General features: G+C 36.8%; 2 protein-coding genes across 7 annotated transcripts in view; both read right to left on the minus strand.

The window, feature by feature from the left end:
- Positions 1–33: 33 nt before the first annotated feature.
- On the minus strand, positions 34–14,572 carry Fs(2)ket (Importin subunit beta Fs(2)Ket). Of its 3 annotated transcripts, none has more exons than XM_072901083.1 (7): positions 14,336–14,572; positions 13,734–13,792; positions 13,464–13,646; positions 12,718–13,071; positions 12,475–12,624; positions 10,411–12,275; positions 34–168 (listed from the first exon to the last, which is right to left on the minus strand). In XM_072901083.1, coding segments are annotated over exons 1-7 (2,673 nt in total). In that variant the 5' UTR covers positions 14,397–14,572; the 3' UTR covers positions 34–167. The 3 variants fall into 3 exon arrangements, with proteins under 3 accessions (XP_072757184.1, XP_072757175.1, XP_072757191.1); XM_072901074.1 differs by lacking the exon at positions 34–168 and adding an exon at positions 1,092–9,875 and having other exon boundaries at positions 14,336–14,570; XM_072901090.1 differs by lacking the exon at positions 34–168 and having other exon boundaries at positions 10,407–12,275; positions 14,336–14,565.
- Positions 14,573–21,566: 6,994 nt separating this feature from the next.
- The window catches only part of Hr38 (Hormone receptor-like in 38), a 61,204-nt gene continuing 56,434 nt past the window's right edge, over positions 21,567–26,336 (minus strand). For 3 of the 4 annotated variants that reach the window (XM_072901396.1, XM_072901393.1, XM_072901400.1), the window contains exons 6-8: positions 25,934–26,248; positions 25,099–25,333; positions 21,568–24,472 (exon numbers count right to left, since the gene is read on the minus strand). In XM_072901396.1, coding sequence (XP_072757497.1) covers positions 24,216–24,472; positions 25,099–25,333; positions 25,934–26,248 — 807 coding nt within the window. In that variant the 3' untranslated portion in view covers positions 21,568–24,215. Of the gene's footprint in view, positions 24,473–25,098; positions 25,334–25,933; positions 26,249–26,336 lie in introns of all 4 variants that reach the window. The other variant, XM_072901391.1, reaches the window with a different exon arrangement.

Below are 26,336 nucleotides of genomic sequence, written 5' to 3' on the forward strand. Positions count from 1 at the left end.
TAGCCTCCATCTGTGGATGGATACGAGTGTGACGCGCGTTGCATCGTCTTGTCCGTCTTCCTCCGTAATAAAAGTGCAAGAGAATGATGTCTCTCGTAGATTTGTAAAAAATGCACCATGCACCCTCAACGGTTTCGGCGCTGACGGCGATTCATCGCGCTGCGTCTTCTATTAACAGGACACGAGTCCAAAAACACGTTAATAAGTTCGAATATTCTTCCAATTGCCGACTCTGATGTTTGCATATTTTTGTATAATATCGAGATTATTTTAAAATATCAAGAATATAGATTTGTAATCTACTTACTTATTATATAACCTATTTTGTTTAAAAAATACCAAAAATGTATGGAATGTAAATTTTCTTTCAAAATTTACACGGAAAAAATATATAAAAAATAATACATAAGAGATTAATTTTACACAATTAAAATTCAATTATTGTAAAAATATAATATGCATATAATTAAATTAAATCACGTACATCTTTTATTTAAATAAAATATATAAAAAATATATTTATAACTGTATAAATAATAACACTTTTGGACGACTTGAAATTATGATCAGCTGTACGCGCACTCTTGCACTGAATGAAAGAATAAGTATTGGAAATGCGATAGACAAATAGTTAGTCTGTGACGCGCGTGTGTCACGGGGGTGTGCCTTTCTAATTCAATTGGATTAAGGATGCTTAGAAGAGATTAAGAATAATGCTGACACATGCCGTGTTACGGATGCACGATGCGACGATCCGATACCCTCTTCGTTTTCATTCCCTCCGGATAGATGCGAGTGTCATTTTATCGCGAATTTTTAATTTCATTAGAAAATAAGAGATTCTTAAATTATATATATTGTTAATAATAATATTGAATTATTACGCGAGCATAAAAATTATGTAGGTATATAATAATATGCAAGTCATATTCTAAAAAATAAAATCAAGAAATAAATCCTCCGAGTTCTAATGTTTCATAAATGTTTTTTAAACAAAATGCGATAGATATAAATATTCGAAAAAGGGTGGATGCGACGGCTATGTTTGATATATTTGAGCGGCGACTGGTAATAAGGCATCACTGCGTGTATACAGATTTCAAATGGAATTTATTTTCGGGCCATCGTGTTTTATGAGAAAAAAGGAAATCATGAAATAAAAACAGGAAGCAATTCACATTTTCCGCCGATTAGCTCTCGCCTCTAATACGCATTCCTGTACGAGATCGCGAGCGCACTTTTGTCGCACTTTAAAACTCGCGTCTCCGAAGAAAGACAAATCAAACGATGAAGAAATAGCGGTCGAAATGACTCGATATTATATGGCACTGTCGCTTGGCGATTCGTATAATCTTGTCTCTCGCATTCATCGGTACAGTCAGCCACATTAATGTCTTATAAGTGATATGCAATCTAATTGATTCTCTACAATGTAACGTGCACAACGGGATCGTGCATCGAGATCGAGCGAGCGCCGAAGAAGACGTCTTCGCGATTTTGCGAAAACTTTCCACCGATTGCGCCGCATTTTTTTTTTTTATTTTCTCTCTCCGAGTGTCACAGGGACCTTGAGAGGTCTATCGAGCGATCATTAATGTGACCGATTATACGCTAGACACACTTCTCGAAGACTCGTCCTCCAATCATTCCACGATCGCTCTGGCACTCACGTAAGCGATGTAGCCGAAGTCACATTATCGTTGTCAATTATAAATCTCCACAGGAAACACAGTCTTCGCAAGCACCACATGACTGATTCAAACCGAACAGGAATAAAATGATAACGCGATGCGATACACGCACCGCGTGAATATGCCGCACCCTCTCCCGTTGAAATCTGATTAGTTTCTTGCGATCGTCTCGAGAACGAAAACTTACAATTAAAAAAGCAAGTGAAAGAAGAGAAAATCATGATATTTTTAAAAAATCGGGTCATAATTTAGTATAAGTAATGCAATTTAGGTCATCCACCTTTCCTAATTTTTGATACGTACAAATAAGTGTTAAAAAGTTGATAATCACATACACTCACACATACGTAAGATATAGTCTATTTTGACATTTTTTTAGATAAAATCTATCTATTTTTTGAGAAAACAATTATTTGCACAAATTCAAACATTAGATAAAGTAGACAATAACTCTGACACATGATTCGAAATTATAGGACATGAATTCTCAAATATATATTTTACTCTCAAAATTCGGAACTCTTGAAACGCTATAAATTTTACGTTTTGCCTTCACTCACTTGGATCTTTAAAATTTCGAAACTTCTAAATAATGATATTAAATAGAATTAACCAATGAAATGTTCTGTACAGTTTGAGATTCTAGGTGGATCTTCATTAAAATCTTGATTAAATTTTACATTTTATCCAAATTTGAATCATAACATCTAATTATATAATATCTAATTATATTAAAATCTTTTATATTTTGATTGCCATACATTGCTGTTTTGTGATTCTTAACAAATAACTTTATTTTATATGGCAGCCAATCTTTTTTTCTCTCGATCGTAAAAAATGCCTGTTACATTAAATTCGACAGCTTTATATTCTCCTTGTAAATTCTCTGAAATATATAAAATAAAATCTCTTCTGTGACGTCACATTTCTCGATAGCATTTGTATAATAATTTGTCTTTTTAAATTTGATCGTACATTAAAAACAATAGATAACCGCAAAATACGCGGACAAATTTAATGCTTTTCCCTTAGCTCGATACCGATCGTAGGCGCAAAAAGGACATCGAGTTGAGCAAATAATGATGATTACATCCGATCATCTGCGAAGTTTACGCCGCTCGCAAATCAGCGATTCGATTATCTCTCGCATCGCGAGAGTAGGCCGTGATTTCTGCTCGTCGCGAAGCACTAATAAAGATTTATCAATGCTCTTATCACGCTACCAAAGGGCCTTATCCTACAGTGATCGGCGGATCGAGTGCCAGGAAATTGCTTGAAGGAGAGGGTGGAGCAACCACAACAGGCGGACGTCCACATTCAGCATCGTCCTCTTTATTTTTTTTCGCTTCACCCACGCATATAGGTCGCCTAGAGACACATTTTTTCTTTCCACCATGCGTCAATTATAATTATCTTGGTCCGATCGCCTTTCGATCGACAGTAGCACTCGGCATCCTCTCATGCGCAGCGCACCAGACGTCATCCACGCACGCTTTTTTTTTGTGCTTTTTTTTTTTTTTTTTTTTATTTTAATTATTTCGCCCACTTCGTCACGACGGTGGCGTCACTCGGCATTTCGTTTCAGAAAAACATCGTATATCGCAAGATATCTTGAAGAACATGAAGATTTCCGTATCGTGGCAATTTCGCGAAAGCGAGAGAGATCTACATCGAATTTCCTTTACAGATCTTTTCTCGGGCTATTGGAATTTTCGTTCAGGATCCAGCTAGACACGGTGCTACGGAACTAGCTATCATTAAACTCGAAAGCAGCTAGCTTTACGCGAGAAAGCTTTAATGATCTCGTCCGTACAATATATGTAACAATTAATTACTATGAAACAGGAAATTTTTAATTGACGGATTTCAATATCGATAATTCTCTTCTGAAAGCGCGAATAACGTGCGAAGAAGACCTATCGCTTAGATTGAAATTTCGGCGACTTGTAGCGTACTCGAGGTAGAATTCTCTCTTTCGAAAACAAAGAATTGATAAGAAAGAAAAAAAAGGCGTAATCTTGCTCTTTTACGTTCTTGCGATAAGTCGCGTCGTCGCCACCGCCGCGCGATATCAAACGCATCGAACAACAGATCTACGTTGGGCTCGTGTTTCGCGACTCGATCGTTAAAAAATATTATCGAAAATATTGTCTCGTACATACAAGGACACCGCAGGCGGGCGACAAGTCGCGAGGACGCTTGCGAGCCCGCAGGATCACGTGAAAAATTCAAAAGACAACAATGTTGCAACTATTAGTTATTTGCGGCCATTGGTGTAAAGTAATTAATGTCTAAAAATTGAATAAAAAGTGTGACATTTAATTAATTATATAATAAAGGATTTATAAAAAGAAAGAACATACTACTAGTCTTTTTTGCATTACTTTCAATATTTTGATTATACATGTAACTTTTTGATCCAAAAATACATTTGCGTCAATAATATATAATATGTGTATTATGCAGATTAATTTTAATAATATAAAAATGATATTGAGAAAATTTTCCATTGATCCCGCAGGCCACGCGACAAGCGGCGCGATCCGGCCCGCCCCGCGATACAAAATTTATATTTACTTTTACACGTTTGCTTCTTTGCCTCCGTTTCTCCAACATCGACGATCCGTTCTCCTTTCTCGAACGTGATGCCGCGATTCACGACGAATCACGAGCCAACCACATTATCATCATATCAAAAAACATTCTCATCATTATACCATCATCCTCAACAGCAACATCAACACCAATATCATCAGCATCACTAACATCTTCTCTCCCCGATCCGCTCCTTCAATCATCGACGCATCCTTGATAAATTTCGCTTCTCACTTACTTCACAGCGCACATCATCACTGATACAGCGTAATATGCACACTTTTTTAAATATACTACATAAAATACGCTCATCACGTACGTTCGCTCTAGTAAGCATCGCACGCACTCTAGGAGTCTCGACGATGAAAAGGTTAAACAACTAATTAGTCGACAAGAGTCAATAAGTCGCTTTGTCGTACTATTATGAGTTTCAGGCTGGCTTCGTATGCTGGTGAGAAGTCTTCGTCGTTACACATCAAAGACTTTCCGCCGCAAGGACGTTTCACGTCGTTTTCTCGAGATCGCCATAAGGATATTCTTACGGCGGAAGATAGGGTATTGTAAAGAACATTGTAGATTTTTCGCGTGAAGAAAATTTCCCGATCACTTACAGTGATGATCTACAGAGCGTTGGAGCCTGATAATTTTTTACAGTTAATTAATACTCCCTTCCACGTGTTACCCTCCTATCTATGAAAAAAAAAAAAAAAATCTTTGGCATACAATTGTTTGGAATAATATCGACTTATCTCTTTTATCGCGGATCTCCCGAAGCTCTGTTAAAAGCAGTTTAAAACTCTTGGTTCACAGGATCGATTGAGAAACATTTGATCTATGGAATAAGGATCATTCGTTTCAACGAAGACCTCCAGATGCGTTACAAAGTCAGCCTTATGGAGCACGGTACTCGCGAGCGGGGTTTTGTTCGCCGACGATCCCGACGTGTGCGTTTCAGGCTCGATCATCGAGAGGTTTATCGAGAATAGAGAGGAAAAGGAAGGACTTCGATCGTAGGATATGCTAAATCAGGATCGTCCGTCAGAATCTTGGCCCTGCGATCGACAAAAGGATCGCAAAAGATCGCGAGGACCGTGCTCTCTTCAGGGTAGAACGTCGATCCCTCGCACACGAGAGTTTCTCTCTTTCAAAAAATCACAGTCGCATATACATCTATTATTTTTCTTTTTGTATTTTCATATTTTTTGTCACTTTTGTATCTCATCACTTAATTTTCTGCAATCTCTCGTTCTCTCTCTCTCTCTCTCTCTCTCTCGTTCTCTCTCTCGCTTTCTCTCCATTTTTTGTGGCATCAAAAATTTTTGGTTCATCCATTCACCAATGAATTCACGCTTCATTCTCGCATTTAACTTTCTCTTTCTATCTTTTTCCCCCTACTCTATTTTTTTTTTTTTTTTTGACAAATTCGGCGACACAATTCGCGGCGATTTCGCGTCAGCATCAAGACAATATTTTTTGTAAAGGAACTCGATGCAAAAGTATTATTATAGAAAAATACAATATTTAATATATTTCGAAATAATGATTGGAACCATAATTATAAATATAGTGATATTTTTAGCATTCGATAAATCTCGAAGAGAGAAAAATATTCGACGATTTGATTGTCCAATATCTAAAGATAATTTAGTAAAAAATAAAACATTTTTATGAAATTTTTTTCTTACTATTTCATAAATCAAATTGCATGATTTCAGTTTTTAGAATTCAAGGCTATATAATTTTTCTATTACAAGTGTGTGGATAAGTCAATACTAATAAAAAATAAAAAATAACGGTATATACAAAAAGTAAATTATTTACATTTTTTTGAAACCATTCAACTTTTGTTCAGACTTGATTCTTTTGTTAATAATAATAAAACTCTAGACAAGTATATATATATATATCGATTCATAGTCAATCAATATTAAAATCACAACTGATTCTCAGATCTCGTTGCGAGTTTACAATTTAGCACCAGATTGATTTAAAAAAAATGATTTTAGCAAATTCGGGACGCGCTGCGAATTCCGACGACTGTCACACACACAGAAATTGCAAATTTTCGATCGTGAATCAAAAAAAGACAGACGATCGAATTTTTTGCAAGATGCGGAAAGACGCGCACCGCTGTCCTCTCCGTCGTAATACTCTCTCTTTCATTCTCTCTTTCTCTTCACCTAATCTTCACTAAGTGGAATGTATAAAAGAAAAGGATACTTGCGCTTTGCTATCGAATCCATAGTAATTAAAAAATTCGTTATTAATCGATCAATAATTGTTATTAGTGATAACCATATTAAAATGATTAGTCATCACAAGATAATATCAGCGAAATTTCGGCATCAAAAGTATCACGTTTCAACACAACAGAAAATAATCAAATTGCCTTGATAAATATAAAACAAAAAATTAGAAAAAAATAATTAATATTAACTATACATGAAATATTTTAGACGATTAAATTTGTGTACGAGAGTGTGTGTGTGTTGTAAAAATTTGATATCATTTGGTGTAGTTTATTAATTCAGAAAAAAAATTCGTTACAGATATGTTCATACTTTTGAAAATTATTGGCTATTTGACAAACAGCATAATCGCCTTAAAATAAATATAGAATTGTACGAATAAATATTGCCACAAGTTTGGAAACGTTTCCCTGTCTTTTCGCAAGAAGCTTCACTCTGCAATTTATGAAAATCTCGGCTTAGAAAAATAGTTTATCCTTCTCTTAGAGAAAAGTGATTTCAATATATATATATATATATATATATATACATGTATATATATGTATATCTTCCACGTTATTAAACTTTGACATTATCTTGATAAATTTCAAATCGATGATTAGAAGTTTGTTACTTGCTTATTTACAATTTGGCAATATTCGTATGTCACAATCTGTCGAGGAGATAGTACATTATTATCACTATTATTATTATCATTGTTACTGAATCTAGCAGATACGTGACTAAAAAATCGAATTGTGTGTATACATTTCTTAAACAAATAATAAGACTCGACAAAAAGATCATTTTTTCTGTGATTTACGAGTATGTTGAGGGAAGAGAAGTATATCTAAAATATATATATATTCATTTCTCGTAAAAACCCGGATTATGAAATATCGTGGCAATACTTATGCGGGATACTATAATATATAATAATAAACGTTATTGCATTGTATGCAAAATAATCCATCGTTATAAAAATTGTTTAAGCACGCGCGTGCTGTAAACGTGCGATGCACGAATTCTGATTTTTAAAGATACGGAGATATAAATCGATTGAATCAACGTGATCGTTCGTTGCCTTGATTATCGGGCGAATGCCAATGAAATATCTCTGAGAAAAGTGTGCGTTGATTTTAGTCAAAATATATACCCTCAAGTTTGTTAAATTCAAAAAGCTTAAGATTTCTATGTTACACACTACGTCACTATCTCCTTCACGCATCCCGAAAATTTGCGACAAGAAACGAATATATATTCGAAGGAAATCGCTAGAAAATAATGAAGTTACGAAAGAAAGTCCGGCATGTCCGTTGGCAAAAGTATTTGGAATGCATGGCACTACCACAGACACGTTTCTCTCGATGACGACGTGACGTAATTCTGTATCACTTTATTTTGTCGCAAAATGTCGCTGAAATGTCGCGTGATTCTACGGAACGATTCGCGGTGATGATTCGCGCCGTTGACTTCTCGTCATCAAAGATATATAACGGTAAAAGCGGAGGTAGAAATACACCACATGGTACTCGAGATACATCCCGGTCGAACGTGGAAGGGTTCCTCGCGATTTTTTTTTTTTTCAAATCGAAGCGCACGATTTCACCGCAAGCGTGAAACAGATTCCGTTTCGAGAAAGAGATCTTCTATTCTAAGCTACCCTTCTTCTCTCCAGGCTACGACACTAAACTATGTCAATTACCCGTTTAGTCAGTACTCGGCTTGTTTAAACGCGATCACGGTATTTTCTCAAAGTCCCGGTGATCCGCGAGACTCTCTCATCGTGTGGGGAAAAAAGATAAACGACGGGCAACGCGTGGCCAGGAAGACGATTTCACCCAGACCTCGAGAGTGACCCAGACGTCTCGCGAATAGGAAAGGAAGGAACGAGTGTTTAAAAAATGTGGACAAGCCGTGCAGCGGTTGTTCCAAATGGCAGTGCAAAGCTCCTCGTCTGTGACGTCACTCCTGAGTACCGTGATCGCGTCAAAGTACTTGATTGATTACTAAAGTAGTTACACGTATATCGACCGGTTATAAAGACTATAATAAAAAGGGAAAAGCGGACAGGATAAGATTAGGGATTGTTGAGCACTCAACATCACTTGCTCCTACGGACGTTCAGGCCGGACGAGGACTTCGGTACAACTAAATCACTTGTGCCAGCAAAATATTAACTTTAATGTTCCAACCAACAGCAACAGACATTCACATACGGGGAAAAAGTAACATACACAACATCATCTCATACATTATTACACAACAGATCACTTGCGGATTCTCGCGTAGCACGATCGGACCAGGGGTCATCTAGTTTTATGAGTTTTACAATCTTCCTGACCTTTCGCATTCAGTCTCTCTTTCTCTTTTTCCCTTCCTTACTGTCCATTCATTCCGCTGCATAGGAAAGTGATATTCTTTCATTCGTACATAAAATCTAAGCTTTATAGCTATAAACTGCGATTCAAAATTTCATGTACATCATTGAAAAGCTTGGTAAGAGCTTTACAATGAGTCAACGGTGAAAGTCACCGTAAGTAAAAGACTCTTTTTCTCTCTCTCATACACATGAGCACGCATACATACATACATTTTACACATACATTTTACTACATTTTTCATACATTTTTCCTCATATTTATCATACTATCACTTTATTTCAAAAATTCTCCCTGAGTCTCTCGCTCTCATTTTCTCTCCGTCATTCATATACATATATATATGTATATACATATATATATACTCTCCGCTCAATCTCTCTTGGTGTTCCTGTCGTACTTTGGCATCTCATTCTCTCGCATCTTCTTCAGCTCATTTCTTTCACATAGTCGTCCATCGAAGTCATCCTCGCTCTTCTCGAGGTTTAATCTCTCAATCACGCGAATAGAAGCCGCAGGTTTGTTCGTATCAGGCATACTAGCAATCAAAATCAGTTCAACAGACTTCTCGCTTGGCCTTGATTCATTCATCAGCAACATTTACTTGCATTCTTTATCATCCGTTGTCGGCATCCGGCAGACAGGTACTTATTTTTTTTTTTTTTATTCTTTCTGTCTCACACACACTCTCTCTCTCTCTCTTTCTTTCTCTCTTTTTTCTCTCATTCTCACTCTCATTTTCTCACTAAAATCCCTTTCTCTCGTATCATATGGGCTGCGTTCAACACCGATTATATCGATAAAATACCGTCGCCAGATAGGGACAAGTGCAGACTCATCACTCCATTTTGTCATCATCGCTTTGGACTCACGCACATCCATCAACTCGCATCCGCACCATCCAATCTTGTTGTCTTTGTATTGTGTTTGATAGCTTTCTAGTCAAATCAAATTGCACGACAGTACAACCGTGGGGTGATCTGTAAACAACAAAAGCGAGCCAAATATCAGTCACCGTCGCTCACCGGTGCCCTTTCTTTTGGGGAGGGGGATTTCAGGCGGGCGTTTCAAATCGCGTACCAGAAGAAACAGAAAATAACGCTACAACGGAAAGTAGCACATTTCTGTCAATATTGAAACAATTCTTGAATGCCTTCATGTACTCACACACTTTCTTTCTCTTTCTCTCTCTCTCTCCCTCTCTCTCTCTCTCTCTCTCTCTCTCTCTCTGTCTTTCTATCTCTACATCTCTCTCTTCCGCCCTCCCCCTTCTATATTTCTTCTAAGAAGCCTATCGAAATTCTCGATGCGAAAAATCTCTGTTGAACGTAAAATTTGCGAAAGAGGCAATGGAATGAAACTGAAGTACGAGTTGGAAAACAAACTCAAAAAATAAAATTGCGGTGTTAGTGCATTGCGCGTTAAAATGATATCAAATTGCATCGAGATCATTGCGACGAGTAATTAGGCACGGCGTTTACATTTTGAAAGAATATAATGAGATACAGTACTCACCAACTGGACGTAGCATTGGCGTGACTCTTGAGTTTCCGAATCTCCTTCGCAGCCCAAGTTGCTAACTGTTTAGTTTTGTGAGTTCGCGATTTTCTACCCTTAGTCAACAGCTCATTAAGCGGCTCAGATTCCACCATGGGCAACAGTTTGACTCCAAACACCATTACGAGATCACCCAGTAGACCCACCGCAGCTGACACATTGCCGTCAGAATGCTCGCGGTCCTGTGCTATTGAAGTGATGAATTGTATAATAAACGACACGTGCGGCTCAATGAGAGAGATAGCAACGTCTGGACAAGCATTGTTTCCATCGCCGCGGAGACCTTGGACAATCCCAGTATAAGCTTCGAGTACACCCTCGCGCAATTCATTCAAATAATCGATCATATCGTAGTCGCTCCTATCTACGTTAGCCTGTGACGCCTGCACTAGTGTCTGTAGTACAACATCCAAATATTTCTTGAACTCTGGCCCAATACTCATGGCAATGTCGCCGAAAGCCGAAAAGATTTGTGGTTTAACCGATCGATGGACGGCGTTGTTGCTGAGATTCTCCAGCAACAACGTCATGATTTCGTCGCAATAAGGTATCATTTTGCTCTTCAATGCGCGACAGATGTCACCAGTGAGACCAACCGCGGCACAGCACACTTGGTACTCTGCATAATTCTTCAGACCAAGACAAAGGTAAGGTTTGAATGCCTCCATATATTTTAAAAAGCCTTCACCCAATACTTCGACCAGAGTTGAGACGGCCATGAGGGCATCTTCCTGCACGCCGCCAGATTTACATGAGTTTGAGTTGAACATGGATAGCAAAGCGGCCATTATCACATCGGATATCTGTGGTGCATCAGCTGGGGTGACTTTACGCAACACGGATTGTAAAGTTGCACAGAGCAACGATTGCAAATCATTGTATTGGGCGCGATCGGAGTGGCTCTGTATATGCGACTCCATCTGCAATACCTGCTGCAACCGCTCAAGTATCACCATGGTAGTCTTCTGTACAGTCACGTAACAGTCGCGTGGTGAATTCTTCACCATTTCCATCAAAGCTTCATAAGCAGCAGATCTCAGATTTGCTTGAGCTCCGTCTGGCCGATCCGTTGTCTCCAAGAGTCGTTGAATGATAAAATCAAAGTACTGTGACATGCAATATGTTTCTGGCTGAGTAGCATCTTCGCTCACTTCAGCAGATTCGTAACTGGCTTCTGCTAGTCCTGTAAATGCCCAGCATACATTTGCAGCGACGCGCGGTTCAGCTTTCAATCCGTTCACTAAAGACTCCAACAGTGGTTTCAAATAGGTTTCATTAATTGCGGCATCTGGAATCATCTCACATATACGGCCAAACGTCCATGCTGCGGTATCTCGAACGACCACACTGTTGTCATACATCAACTCAATGAGAGTGGGCATAGCCTGTTCTACTAGCGGTTTCAATGTCGTAGGTTCTAAACCACCGAGAATCGAGCCAAACGCCATAAGAGCTGCATCTCTATACCTCCAGTCGGGACTCTTAATGTTGTCCTTGACGAAGGGGAGAACGAATGGAACAATGGATTCCTCACAGCAACTCGAAAGTAGCATCAAGCATACTCCAGCTGCCTTTGAAGGATTCCAATCGTCTTCATCATCAAACTCCTCTTGCTTGGTTAATTTTTTCATCAATACCGGTACAAGATATTGTAAAGCTCCTTTAGCATAATGTCGTGAGACTTTCAGCGGTGGGCGCCCTCCTTCCGATGCTTCTCCTTCTTCCATAGATAAGTCAACCTCCTCGTCAGATACGTTCGACCAGAATTCTATTCCCTGAAGTGCCACTTCATCAATGTCGGACTTCATAGCTTCCAAAGTAATCTGCAAAAAAAGATTATAGTTAATAATTTCATATCCAAACATTAGAAGATGATAACTTTGTAAAATCAATACCATTTTCCGATTTAAAAAGAGAAAAATAAGACACCTTTATTATCTGCATATCTTTTCTCTTGCGTTTAATATGATCTGATATTGTAATTGTTTGTCTTTTAAATACATTAATCAAATAGAAACTTACAGGAAATAGTGCTGGTGCCATATATGGTTCCATATATTGATAATACAGTGACATAATTTTCACAAGACACTGTAACGCAGCCACTCTGATCTGGGTATTGGTGGACTGAGTGGCCTCGCACACGACTTCCATTATGAAGTTTCGTTCTGTCTGTAAGTGTGATTAAAATCTCAAAACGTTAGTTATTTTTATCACAAATTATACATACTTATATGCCTAGATAATTATATGTTCAGAACTAACCTCTTTTTCAAAATTTCCTTTAGTAAACTCCAAGGAATTGTATAAGGCGCTTGTCGCTGCTAGTCGAACATGATTTGACGTACTGGAACCCTTCATACCGTGAATGATAGCAGTGAGAATTTCATTTGATTGCGATACTAGTACTTCACTTTCAATCTCCTGGCAGATATATCCAATAGTTTCTAGAGTGGCCTCCTTCATCATTTCGGTACTGGACGGGTTGACAACATTATTGACTAACAATGGAATTAATTCGCTCCATTGTCCCACAGGCAACTCGGCAACAGCAACATATGCGACACATTGTGCCGCAGAACTTGGCCTATTGTTTTCTGTTCCTAACGCTCCTAAAATCTGCAAAAATAAATATCCCATATCTGTCAAATAAAGGAAACATACGTCTTAAGTATTTGATATAAAATTTTATTTCTTAACACAAAATAATAAAACTTTCGAATAAATATGATTAAATACTCCAGATATTTGCATAATCTTTATTTTGTAATTTTTATCTTGATATAAAATTAAGATAACGTAAAGATAAAAAGTGGGAAATATTATATATCTTTTATATAAATTTTTGAAACCAGAGATTCCTGATGTTAGAGATAAATAGATAAATCACATATAAAATTATTTCATAATTTTAGACAAAAGTTAAAATATCATCTCCGCTTGTTAAAATCAGATGATAGATTAAACGGTTGATAATACAGCATATAAGATATAGGAATAGCGTATCTTACATTTTTCTTGATATAATCCCTCGTTTCAGCAGGGATAGTAAGCCAGCGTTGCTGGTACTGGAACTTCATGTCAGGATCCTTGGAGGTAAGTTGGTTTTTGAGCTGTAGACCCGCTGCCATGCGGGCGACGGGGCTCGCGCCGACTGTGACCAGTACGGCGCTGAGTCGTTGCACGAATTCATGCTGGAATAAAAAGACAACGATAGTATTACGACGCAAATTGGATTTTTACAAAATTTTCGATCTTCAATCGCTTCACGAATCACTCACAAGATTAGAGTCGGCCGCATGCTGCAGAAAAGTCTGCGCTGCCACAAGCTCATTCTTATCTGAAAATAAGAGAAGGACATATTATTAATCGCGTGCGCAGCACGAGAGAATTGTAGGTTAGACAGGCACTTGGTATCGCGACGAGCGACGTACAGATGCGAGATGCGAGCAACCGTCGCACGGGACAATACTTTTCCGGCGGCGAACAAAGCGCCTAGCAACAGCACGACGGGGCGCGATATCGTGCGTAAGCGGGTGCGAAATGGCTCGCGATCCCGTCCGCGGGACAAGGACGGCGAATGCGCTGTCGGAAAATCAGTCGGAGAGCGAGAAATTCGAGAACGGCGGCAAGCCGCGTCGCGAGCACGTTGCGGATGAATTTAACGGGGCAAAAGAATTGCGAACGCGCACGAAAGGATTTTTCGCGACGTTACTTTCGGCCGCGGTCCTGGCGATCGGGATTATCGCTCCGCGTGGACGATGCATTTTTTGGATGCGACGAAATTTCGAGAAAACGGGACGCCCGACGTCGAGAAAATCGCGCGGGCCGGTATACATGACGTCGCGCCGATGACGGCACGGTGGTGCGACTCCACACTCACCCGATGAGACGGTCCTTTCGAGAAATTGGATCAGCTGCAACGTCGTTGGATCCATCTGCATGGTTAACGGCAAATCGATCTCGTTTACGGCGCGATTCGTCACGAGTCCCCGTGATTTCGACGGGAGATGATATAGTTTACGCCTGTTCCCTGATACGAAAATTCTCGGCGCAACCGGCGGATATCCACATGTAGCCACCACCGACTCAACTGCCTTCGACTTTCCCCCTACCCTGCACACCTACTTCCTGTGCTGGCAGCAGCCTATCTTCTCCTTCTCCTTCCCTCCCTCGGGATCCTCGGCGCGGTTAATCGTCCTCTCTCACTCTCTCCCACTTCTCGCTCTCGCATTCGTTTCTTTTACACACAACGTGCGGCGTAGTGATATCCGAACCTTTTGATATTCACATGCCCGAATCTACGTGCGAACCGCGATTACACTAGGTGAAAACGTAGCCCGTGGCGAAGAGTAATACGGAGATCGACGAAAAAACGCTCCTGGGGGCGAAACTATCGTCGCATTTTTCCACCACGATCGTATTGTGTTTTCGCGAACGCGAACTACTTTCTCGAAGCGTGCTACCGCGTGTAATCCGCATGCGCCAGCTGATGCGCGCGTCACCTGGCACTGCTTGTCAAGCCAGCAGCCGCATTGGTTGCGCATCCGTGCGCAAGATTAAGCCGTTATGTTGGTGGGTCTTTTGATTTGAGATGTTTAAAGTAAGTTGCAATCTCATCTTTGCAACATCATTTTCGTGAATACAGGCAATTGTTTCATTTACAAATATTCGATATCATTGCCCGCCATAAATATTTGCTACAGAGACATATAATAATAATAATAACTTAAAAGTTATTATTCAAATTTTAATATATATTAAATAATAATTAAGAAACTTCTAGAAATTTATATTTGGAGTACCTATCCCTAATGTAAATTCCTAGAAGTTTCTTAATTATTATTTAATATATATTAAAATTTAAATAATAACTTTTAAGTCATTATTATATGTCTCTGTAGTAAATATTTATGGCGAGCAATGATATCGAATATTTGTAAATTTACATTACGGAATAATTGTAAGTTTACATTAGGGATACCTCTAATATAAATTTCTAAAAGTTCCTTAATTATTATTTAATATATATTAAAATTTGAATAATAACTTTTAAATTATTATTATATATGTCTCTGTAGCAAATATTTATGGCGGGCAATAATATCGAATATTTGTAAATTGAGGAATTGTCTGTATTCATGAAAATGATGTTGCAAAGATGATATTCGTCGAAGGATGAGATTGCAACTTTTTACTGTAAACCCACTATCAAAAAATCCACTAATATGTATAAGGCATTATAGCTAAAATATATCTAATACACTGTTTGGGTACATGAGTTAATTTTATTATATAAATTATTATGTGTTCAATATCTTGCAAAAAATATTATTTTCATTATCTTGTAAAATACATATATGTCACATGTCTCAAATATATCTCTACATGTACAGAGTATTCACAATTTAAATGGCAAATAAAATGGCATGTAGAGATATATTTGAGACATCTGACACATATGTATTTTACAAGATATTGAAAATAATATTTTTTTTACAAGATGTTAAACACACATAATATATATGTATGTTTACGTACTGCGCGATTAATAATTTTTTTCTTTTACTTACAATTAGATTTAATTTATTTTCAGTAAATTTAACATTAAAACTGAGAATAAATAACTGTATAATTTTAATCTCTTGAATATTGATCTTGAAATCGTTTTTTAAACATATAAAAAATAAATCTTTAAAGAAATAATATTTCAAACTGCGTATAATTAAATAGAAATTATAACTAATAATTCAGAATTATTTCCAAGAGCATTGCAAGTTCACGCATATTTATGAGAATTTAGGATTATATTATTGATAACGTCGGTATTTCATCTATCATTACATACGAATACAATCAATAATCAGTATTATCTTTTGCAATTATCTATATTAACTTATTGCCGATATAAGCGCTTATATAAAGAAACCCTATTATAATTAAAACAGCCTCAATATCTGGGTCTCGGTTTGCGTATGTAAATTCTAGAACCGGTATGATGTATTAGAGCTACGGCCAGGTGTGCACGACCGTCCTTCGTAGTTGTAGGATGGGTTAAAAGCTGGTCTTGAACTAAAATGATGTCGATTGTGCTTTGTGAATTGTTATAGGCTAGCAGGGAAAGAAATATAAAGCAGGAAGAGTGAGAGGATCATAGTAGAAAGGGTGCGAAAAACTAGCCGATCGATCGTTTTAGCAGATTTAATGAAACGATATACAGAATACATTTGCTTTCGTAATGCATCGCACCGCATTCTCGCGTGCCTTACCATCTATATCACATGTCAATTTTTTATTTATAAAATATAATCATTATAATTTTTTTTGTTCTCACATCATTTTTTGCCTTTGAACTGCCTCTCTTTATTTATATCGAAAGTATACATATTTATATATATATTTATAGGTATATATATATCTTTATTTATGTATATATATAATATATATATTTATTTATTTGTATATCTCTCTGTATATATATTTATATATTTATATATTATTTTTATTTATATATATATATATATATATATATATATATATTTATATATATATATATTATTCCAAGCGAGAGGAAAGTGTGTTGCGGCTCGGCACAGAATTAAAAACGAATCAGGCCGGAAAGAAGGTGTTATGAATGTGCGTACATGTGTGTGTATGTGTGTATTAATATTCAAGTACGGTATTACTTGACATATTATCCTATGTGTATACATAAATCGCTCTGACTATCGACGGTCGTATGAATGAAAAGATTGGCGCCAAGTATTCTTTTCTCGCAAATTTTTTATATTGTTAGCCGCTAAAGTTACATTTGTTGCATATTTTTCTCTATCTTTATCTCTCTCTCTCTCTCTCTCTCTCTCTCTATATGCTTTATATAATTGTACGGCAAGCTCACATCTCACGATGCAATTAATCATTACTTTTTAATTCATATGACCGTTGATATTTTCGTCGTTTCCATCGACTTTCCCTGTTTTGTTTCCTTTTCATTATTCACGATGCATAATTTATTGCAATTATTTAATCAATTGCATAATATATAGTATATAATAAGGGAGAGGGGAAGAAAGATCGACGATCTATCAAAAGATCTAATGCTTTTTTTTTTTTAGTCTGAATCTTCTTATAACACTTATGTGGACGTTTGTTGACTGTTATTCACATTGTTTCTTTGGTTATGTGTGTAAACATGTTTGTGTATTAATTTAATGGTTTATTTTCGATATAAATAACCTTCAATCTTCATGATGCATATATATATATAGATTAAGCGCGTGTCAAAATACATTTGTTATACATTTATAAACGCGATTTTTTAATATGTATATATGATGTGTGCGGTATGTTTGTGGGTGCAGGTATTCGTACAATAGAATGAGGCAGTGAAAAATTAAGAAACCAAGAAATAAAAAATGTCATAATTCTTAAGGAATTTAATTAATATTTTACTAAAGTAAATTTGTCTTATTTACATCGAAACAAAATACTTAATATAAAGATTTTAACTTTGACATTTATTACATCTCCAAGTTGAAAGTTTTTATGATAATAAAAAAATTAATATGTTGTGATAATGTGATATTGAAAAATGTAAGAAAATTGTACTCGCGAATACAATAAATGTTTATAAAAAAAAATTAATTATATTCATGTTTCGACCAGTTTAAAGATACAGTTAACTATAATTTTTACAGTTAATTTTCATTTTTTAAATTTTTATTTTGATAAGGGACATGTGTTTTTCTTAATAGTGTAATTATAAAAGTGAGAAGAGTTTCTACAATGCACAGATTAAAAAGTTGCTCTACACAATTTCGAGGAAAAAATTGAAATTATCTTAAAATAATTAGTTCTTCTTCAAAATGATATAGAGAAAGTTTAATAACTTGTGCATGAAGAAAGCGCGCTGAGAAGTCTGGAATTTATTTAAAAAATTTAATAAATACTAGAAATTTATGTAGTGCATTATATGTGTGACATGTTTTCTTTCTAACATCGTAATTACCTTTCCATCATTTTGATGAAGAACTGTGCGACAAGTTCCATATTGTTTCCACGGTAGAACACCCTGTATATGAACATCCATCGTTTTACGAATCAGCGATAGATATAGATAAAGTCAGTGTTGCGACGTCGATCGAAATAATTTATTAACAAAATTTCGGAGAGAATTTGAAAATAATCTGTTGATCGAACATTTATTGTATACATCGATGAAACGAGGAAAAGGGGATAGATTTACACCTAGCGGAATTGACTGTTATTTCGTTACAGTAATGACAGATAATTGGTTTAAACAATGAAAGATCTTAGGACGATCTTGTTCGTTTCGTCGTGAGAACGATATTATTGTTCACGCCCAAACGATCCGATCTTGTCCTCCTCCTCTTCTCTGTCCTTTCACATTTCCTTCTCTCTCGCCTGTTCTCTTTATGACAATTTCTCTTAAAAAATAATTCGCCGCAGTGCTGGGTCCAGGAATGATTTTTCACGATCAAGAGCGGAAGATATCAGTCTCGCGCTTTTATCTTCGCGTAGACTCTCTTGTTAAAAAAAATATATTCCCTTTCCTTAACGGAAAATCGGAACTTTCTTTGCGGTTTTCCCGTATAATCGATTACTTTTGCGAAATTCCGCTCTTCCTACGACTGATAACTCCTCTCCCGAAATCTTCTCTGGACTTGACACTTTATTCGCGCAGACAAGAAAGTCAATCCCTGTATTCGAGGATCCCGTCAAAACATGAGGACTGATATGAGGAGAGAGTAAGGCAATTTTTTTCAGGCAAAGCGCTTGTCTTCGAAGATTCCAATTACACCGAAGCATTTCGTACAAACATGAAAATTTTCATTTTTTGTTGCCGCGTAATTTCGATGCCAATGTGCTGCTTCATTTTTTTTTTTTTTTTATTATTAACACCAAATTATTTATTTTAGTCATTTTTATCTCCCGGAATATTTTCTTCGACTATACACATCTAGTCCATTATTAAATACTTATTTTCACAATGGACGGACAAAAACATTTATATTTACCGAAAAGACATTATTTTTATTTAGTATTATATGTAAATATTTCAAGCTCAACGACTAATAATATTGTTCCTATATGCCTAGAAATATTTGTTATAATCTCTCATAGCTATATGTTAAAAGGCTTTTTCTCAAAAAATGTTTGTTTTTAGAAATTCTAAAGGCAAGATTTTACGAATATATTTCTAAAGTTCTTCAATCGATAGAGAATCATAACAATCTTATTTGTCATGTTACAAAATATTCTGACAGGACATTGGCACCAATATGGCATATTTTGATATATTTTAAACAAGAATTTTCCTATCTTATTGTTATCAATTTTGCGAGGCGAATCAGTTCTTCAAACAAACGCTTCCGAAAGTTTGTGCCCTTTACACGATCCTCGAATAAGGAAATGTTATCGATGCTCTAGCTCGTGTTATCCTAATTTCGATCGCAAGGGTCGCCCGAATCGTAACCTCGGATCCTGTTTACCTTGCATTCTTACCGGGCATTTTGTCTTTTGAACACTTGCACACGTATTTATCCGCAAACGTGGACGTACTATTAACGAGTCATTCGCTCGGTACTCGAAAAAATGTTCTCCGTGCCGATTTTTTGGAAATCATGGACGTATTTTCCATGTCTTGTATTTTTACAACGAAATTTTGCACGCTAGAAACGGAATTAATAGGTTTCTTTGTAGAACGAATAATTAAAGTATTAACTAAATTGAATCATTCATTGTCATTACATCGATAATATTTAATACATCACGCCCTATAAGATCTGTCTTGTCGATATCGGCCAGCAACGATTGCGTTCGTTATATGTGATAGATATATTAGAGCATAAAATTTATATATAATATTCTGAACACATTTTTTTTTTCTCCAATGAATTTTTTTGACATAGATATATCGATAAATTATTAAATAAAAATTTGATGGTAATATTATCACAGTCAATTAGATAAATTTCCGTTATGAAAACGTTGTATTAAAATAATTGTCATGACGAATCTGATTTTCTATTGAAAATAATTCCTTTAAAATAATTTTTAATAAATAGCAAAAAAATGATTATATGTTACCATCATTAGTTAAGCCTTCATAGTCAAACTATTTTACAGATTTAACTAATTAAGCATTATTAGACATGATTTTCCAAAAATGTACGATGTGTTCTACAAAAAAAAAATTTTTTTTTCTAAAATTAACTATATCTGACAAATTCATCTCGTTACAAAATGACACCTAGCTCTTTCCACGCGTGATTGCAAAAAGAGCTTTTTAATTAAATAGTATTGACAAAAAATTGTGAATTAAGATAAAATTAGATTGATTTTCGTTTCTAGCGAAATGTACGCGGATATTTAACTTATTTCACTTTAATATGTGTGAAATAAGTCAAGAGATCATACATCAAAATGATGCAATTAATTGCTAAGTAAAATATAGAAGATCGTATATTCAAAGATTTACAATCCAGAGTATTAATAAAGGCGAAACCAATTTGATATCGATTTTCCCAATCCACGAGACGTCGAGCATTTGCGAATACACACGACTTTAGATTAACATTTACACATGTAATTATCATATCTATTGTGCACGTACAGGTAATTAATGCGGTTTCTGTGTAAATGTGTCTCTGTGTTTATGTATGTATTTATGTTTGCTTGTTTATGTGTTTGTGTGGATTACGGTGTGAAAACAAAATTGCCTGATTGTCGTGTTTACTAAGCTTGGGATCGCTTTATAATAGTGACGCGTGGTGGTTATCGTAAGATTACATTGGTAGGAGTAACTGCGCCTGAACAAAAAACAGATTTCATAATCATCTAATGGAATATAAAAAGATAATTAACTGCGGTAACTATATAAATATATAATTTGAAGCTTATTATTATTTTCATGAATAATATCTCGAAAACTACAAAAGAAAAAACTCAGAATATCTCTGTTTAAATAAAACAAAATTAGAATTATAAAAATTAAAACGACAAAGGACAAAGAGAGAGAGAGAGAGAGAGAGAGAGAGAGAGAGAGAGAGAGAGAGAGAGAGAGAGAGAGAGAGAGAGAGAGAGAGAGAGAGAGAGAGAGAGAGAGAGAGAGAGAGAGAGAGAGAGAAGTTATTATAATTTTTTTAAATAAAATAATATATTTTGTGAAAGAGAGAAAGATCTTTTATATACTCTTCTCTTTAAGATATTTACATGAAAATTTTCATATTTATCTCAAAAATGAAAAAAAATGACCAAATCTTTTTTCGCTACAATGCAAAGTTATTCCCGATCTGCAATCTTACTTTATCTTGTAATACGGTGTATTTGAATGTGGATAAAATACAAAGATACATCAAAAACAGAGATGCGTGCCGACTGCGGTAATCCTGGAGGCGAGGATGCTTGTTTAGCATTCTCTCTCGTCTGTCGTGTCAATCGAAGGGTACTGGTGCGATGAAGGACGTTTTAAAACAACGACGACGACGACAGCGATGGGTGAAGCTTACTGTAGCGAGACAATGGTAACACAAAGTGGTATTAAAGGTAACGCTGGTAACAGTGGTAGTAGTGGTAGTAACGTCATAGAGTAATAACGCTATTAATGAGTAGTAATAAGTATAACGGTATAGTAAAGTAGTAGTTGTGTAGTAGTTAAGTAGTAGCGGCGCGTTATACGTATATAAATAGGACACTCTACGTTAGTTTGATTAAAAGTAAATGTTATAACGTAATAGGTAACTTTAAGCCGGGCCCACCTCGTCATCTGAATTAACTTTTTCTCCTCTCTCATTCTCACTTCCATTCTCTCTCTTTGTTTTTTTTTTCTTTCTTTCTTTCTTTCTTTCTTTCTCTCTATCTTTCTTTTAAACAAACGAGGTGGGCCCGTGGTTGTTCGCCTTAGCTTTCTAAAATCACATAAACGCAAGAGTAGTGGTAAAGAACCGATCGATATCGATCACGCGCCTTAGACAACGCCTCAATGACACTGACGATGCCGAGTTTGATTGTGAATGCATTGCGAGAAAAAATGATTCCATGAATTAAGAAAACCTAAGGTCCATCTGAAATTCCCTGGCGAAAATATTTAAATCAAATTTCTGAACCAAATCTGTAAAATCTATTTGTATTACGCTATTCTGATTTCGATATCAAAATGTGCGATTAAATCAAAAGGTGTATTAAGTTTTTTCTATTAATTGATAATTTATATAGCGAAGCTATGCAATTTTAAATTACTAGGATGGATCTAGTTGTGTAAAATGTTTGTAAAAATGTCTAGTAAAATTTACGATTTAAAATTAATTAATATCTGAGATATTTGTTGAATCTTGATAATCTCCTTAAAGACTGACGTATATAAAATGTGTAAAAAGTATCTATAAAAATACTACGATTGAAATCTATCTAATAGAATACTCGCAACTTCTCTACGATTCTTATTTAACTCATAATAAAATAATAGCGCATCGCTTCTAAACTCATTTTCTATTATCATAGATATCCAAGAGACATTTATTGCAATCCGTTGTTAAATGCACATGAACCTCATAATTTACTCTTACAGTTTCCATCATTTAGTTTTTCATTCGATATTCTTTACCGCGCTCGATCCATCAAGTTGACTTGATAATCCAAAGCGCGCATTATTAAGTCAAATATGACTACACGATATAAAACAAAAAGGAAAAAATAAAAAAATATATGTCTCATTCGAATGAAGAAGTGCCTTAATTCTTTACCGGCATTTAAATTAATCAATCGATGCATCTGCACTCGGCATCGTCCAGCCGTTGAGGGCGTAACCGACATTCACATCCTATATCTACTGTCAAGACGGGAGAGCGTCATTCGCTCCCCTCGCCGTTGCTCTGATATGTTGCGAATCGCCGATGCGTTTTCCAGCGGCGGGCAAGGTATTGCCGAAGATATTACCGAGATGTTCGAGAAGTGACAGGTCACGCGCATGTTAGCTGCGGGACCGACGAGGCGAGGCGAGGCAAGGAGGGTCTCGTATAAGCTAGATAGAAAAGTGAGAAAAATTCGCATTTTTCGCGCGGAAAATCTTCCCGTTCCCAGAAAGGAATCCCTCCTTCGGTTCTGTTTCTTTCGGTGCCTTCCGCACCCGAGTCCGCACGAAATCTGCTACAGGTAGAAGAGGGAGAATAGCGAAACCGCCTCGCGGCTCGCCTCACGCCCGCTTTCCGCTTGCGCCGACTCACTCGTCGGCAATAGTGATAGTAGCTTACTAGGAATAGTAATAGCGACGTCTTCGACGCCCGCCACTCGTCGCTTATGCAGAGACACCTACGTCCATGCATTCTGTCTATTCGCATTCGCACACGATCCATACATTTGCATATTCACGTATATATACATTCGTTCGCACATGCACGCGTAAAACTTTTCCTTAAGATTACCGTTCGCGTTAAATTCACGCAGATAATTTTCGCGCTCGCTCGTACGATCCCAGTAATGGCTCTCTTTTGCTCTTCCTGCCCGACGAACCCTTCATCATACTCTTCGCGAGAGAATACGAGAAGATGTCAACTAAGGCTTCGTCGAGGATCGCAATGCACCCGCGAGATCGCGCGAGAAGTTACACGCAAGAAGAGAATAAAGCTACGTGTAATAATACAAACTAAGAAGGATGCAATTAGAACGAAGATAACGCAACCGCACAGGTCTGAGAAAGTAATTGTTCTATGTGCTGGCGAGCTATAGATTATGCTCGGCTCGGTTTAAAAGGGCAGACTACCGACAAACATCGTCTCGATCAGAGGCGGCGCCGGCACTAGATCCTCCAGCTTCAGATAGAAGATTCGCTGGAGGCCCTGGACCGAGAGACTCCTCAGCTCCGGTATCTTGCCTAGTAAATAAGACAGGTACTGCGACTTCCTCTGCGCCTCGGCGTTGTAAGTTACATGGTCACGCAAAGACGAGACAATCTTCATCTGTAACTGTTCCATGCGCTGCGGCTCCTTCAATCCGTATCTCTCTGAAATTTTATAAATAAAACTTGAGTAACGTCATTATTATCGATTAAAAATTACACTGCATTGAAAATTAAATCATGAAAATCTCTGAACAATAGAAATAGAATTTTATAAATATATATTCCAACAAATTTGCTAATATCGATTTTATAATACAATCGGAGATTTAATTATGGCATCATTAACAACGAGATTAAGAACTACTGATCAATTAAAGTACAATAATATCAGTCACGCGACTTTCGTGATACATAACTATCTAAACATGGAAACTGCGACTGAACGCGCCTGTAAACCGCACACCTGCATGTCCGGTTGCCAATAGATCGCGTGCAAAGCGCGGAGCATCGTTGTTCCTTTCGTCGAAACATCAATAATTAATTGATTCGACGGATTAATTATTTATCCCGTAGACAGGCCGATATAACCAGACTGCAGGTGAAGTGAAGGGAGATTGAAAGTGCCGTTAAAGCGACTATCATTAAAAATGCAAACTGACAACTACACAGCCATTACAATTAATATTTATAGTAATAATGATTATTACATCATTATGTGGCAATCTTGTTTAATTAATAATATAATGAAGAGTGTGAGAGCATCAAATGAATTATATACGAATACTGACCAGTGACGAGGGTGAGAGCGCACAGGCAGGCGAAGGCGCTGATGTCGACCTCCAAGAAGTGAAGGGCTTTGCAGAAGTCGAGAATGCTGTGCAGCCATTCGCCGAAACTGCGCTTACACTGTTCCAACGCCAGGACGACGCCGTTGCAGAACACCAGCTGCGTATCGCCCGGATTCGTGCGATATGCCAACCTGAGCACGAACAGTTCCAGGCTAGCTGATTGGAAGAGCAATTCCTGGAATCAGATTAATCGCAAAATTATTAGTATGCAATTGTCAGTAAAATACAAACTGTTAGATTAATCAAAATCATCGTGATCAAGACAAACTCTGTTTTATCACAAATTACATTAGTAAAGGAATAATAATTACACTTTTTTTTTTTTTTTATATATATATAATCTGAGCAGCAAAAATCTTTTCGCTAATTTTAACGAGATATTTAACAAATTAACATCTACTATCTTTTCGCGAACAGTTCACTAGTCAGCCGCTCGTCAAAAGCTTGTCAAGACTGACCTTTTAGAAAATGTATGAGCTATCGATCTCTATAACCGCTAGTTCCAATGGATATCGCCCGAAAGTCGATATCTGACCGGCTTGATATATAATACGAGAACGACGTATGTAATATGTACATCTCGACGACAAGAGAGTATGAAGAATCGACGATTAAACTGAATAAAGAATCGCGAATTTAGTATAAAAATTCTATAATTGGAAAGTTTCCCCTTTTTTTAGAAACTATTCCAATTTCTAAATTTTCTACACTTTTCTGTATCCTTAATTTTATCTTATTTATCATTGAATTATTGTTAATATAAGTGATCACTCACCTGATCTTCCCGCAGTAGATCCGTGAATCCGGGGATTTTGTCGGCAAAGTTTCGAATGACGTCGATCGAGGTAGTCAACAGATTGTAGAACTGTTGAATCTTCTCGGCCTCGTCCATCGGGGTCGGGGGGTCGTCTGGTTTCGGTTGCCGGTATTGCGAGTAATCGAGACTCGCCTTATCCGGCGTTGTATCCAAATGGGCACGAACCAGAGCCGTAATCAAGGAAACCGGCGGACTCGGTGGGGATTCCTGGGGTGACTTGGGCTTTGAAGGCAATCTGCCTCGCCGACCTTTCAGAGAATCTGTTCTAACCACCTGCGCAATAATTAAACAGTACAATTAATTTTTAACTTTAGTTCACGATTCTTCTTGCTATCTTTCAAAGCAAACTTTAAATCTCAGA

The sequence above is a fragment of the Anoplolepis gracilipes genome, chromosome 1, assembly GCF_047496725.1.
Source record: "Anoplolepis gracilipes chromosome 1, ASM4749672v1, whole genome shotgun sequence".
Classification (NCBI taxonomy): Eukaryota; Metazoa; Arthropoda; class Insecta; order Hymenoptera; family Formicidae; genus Anoplolepis; species Anoplolepis gracilipes.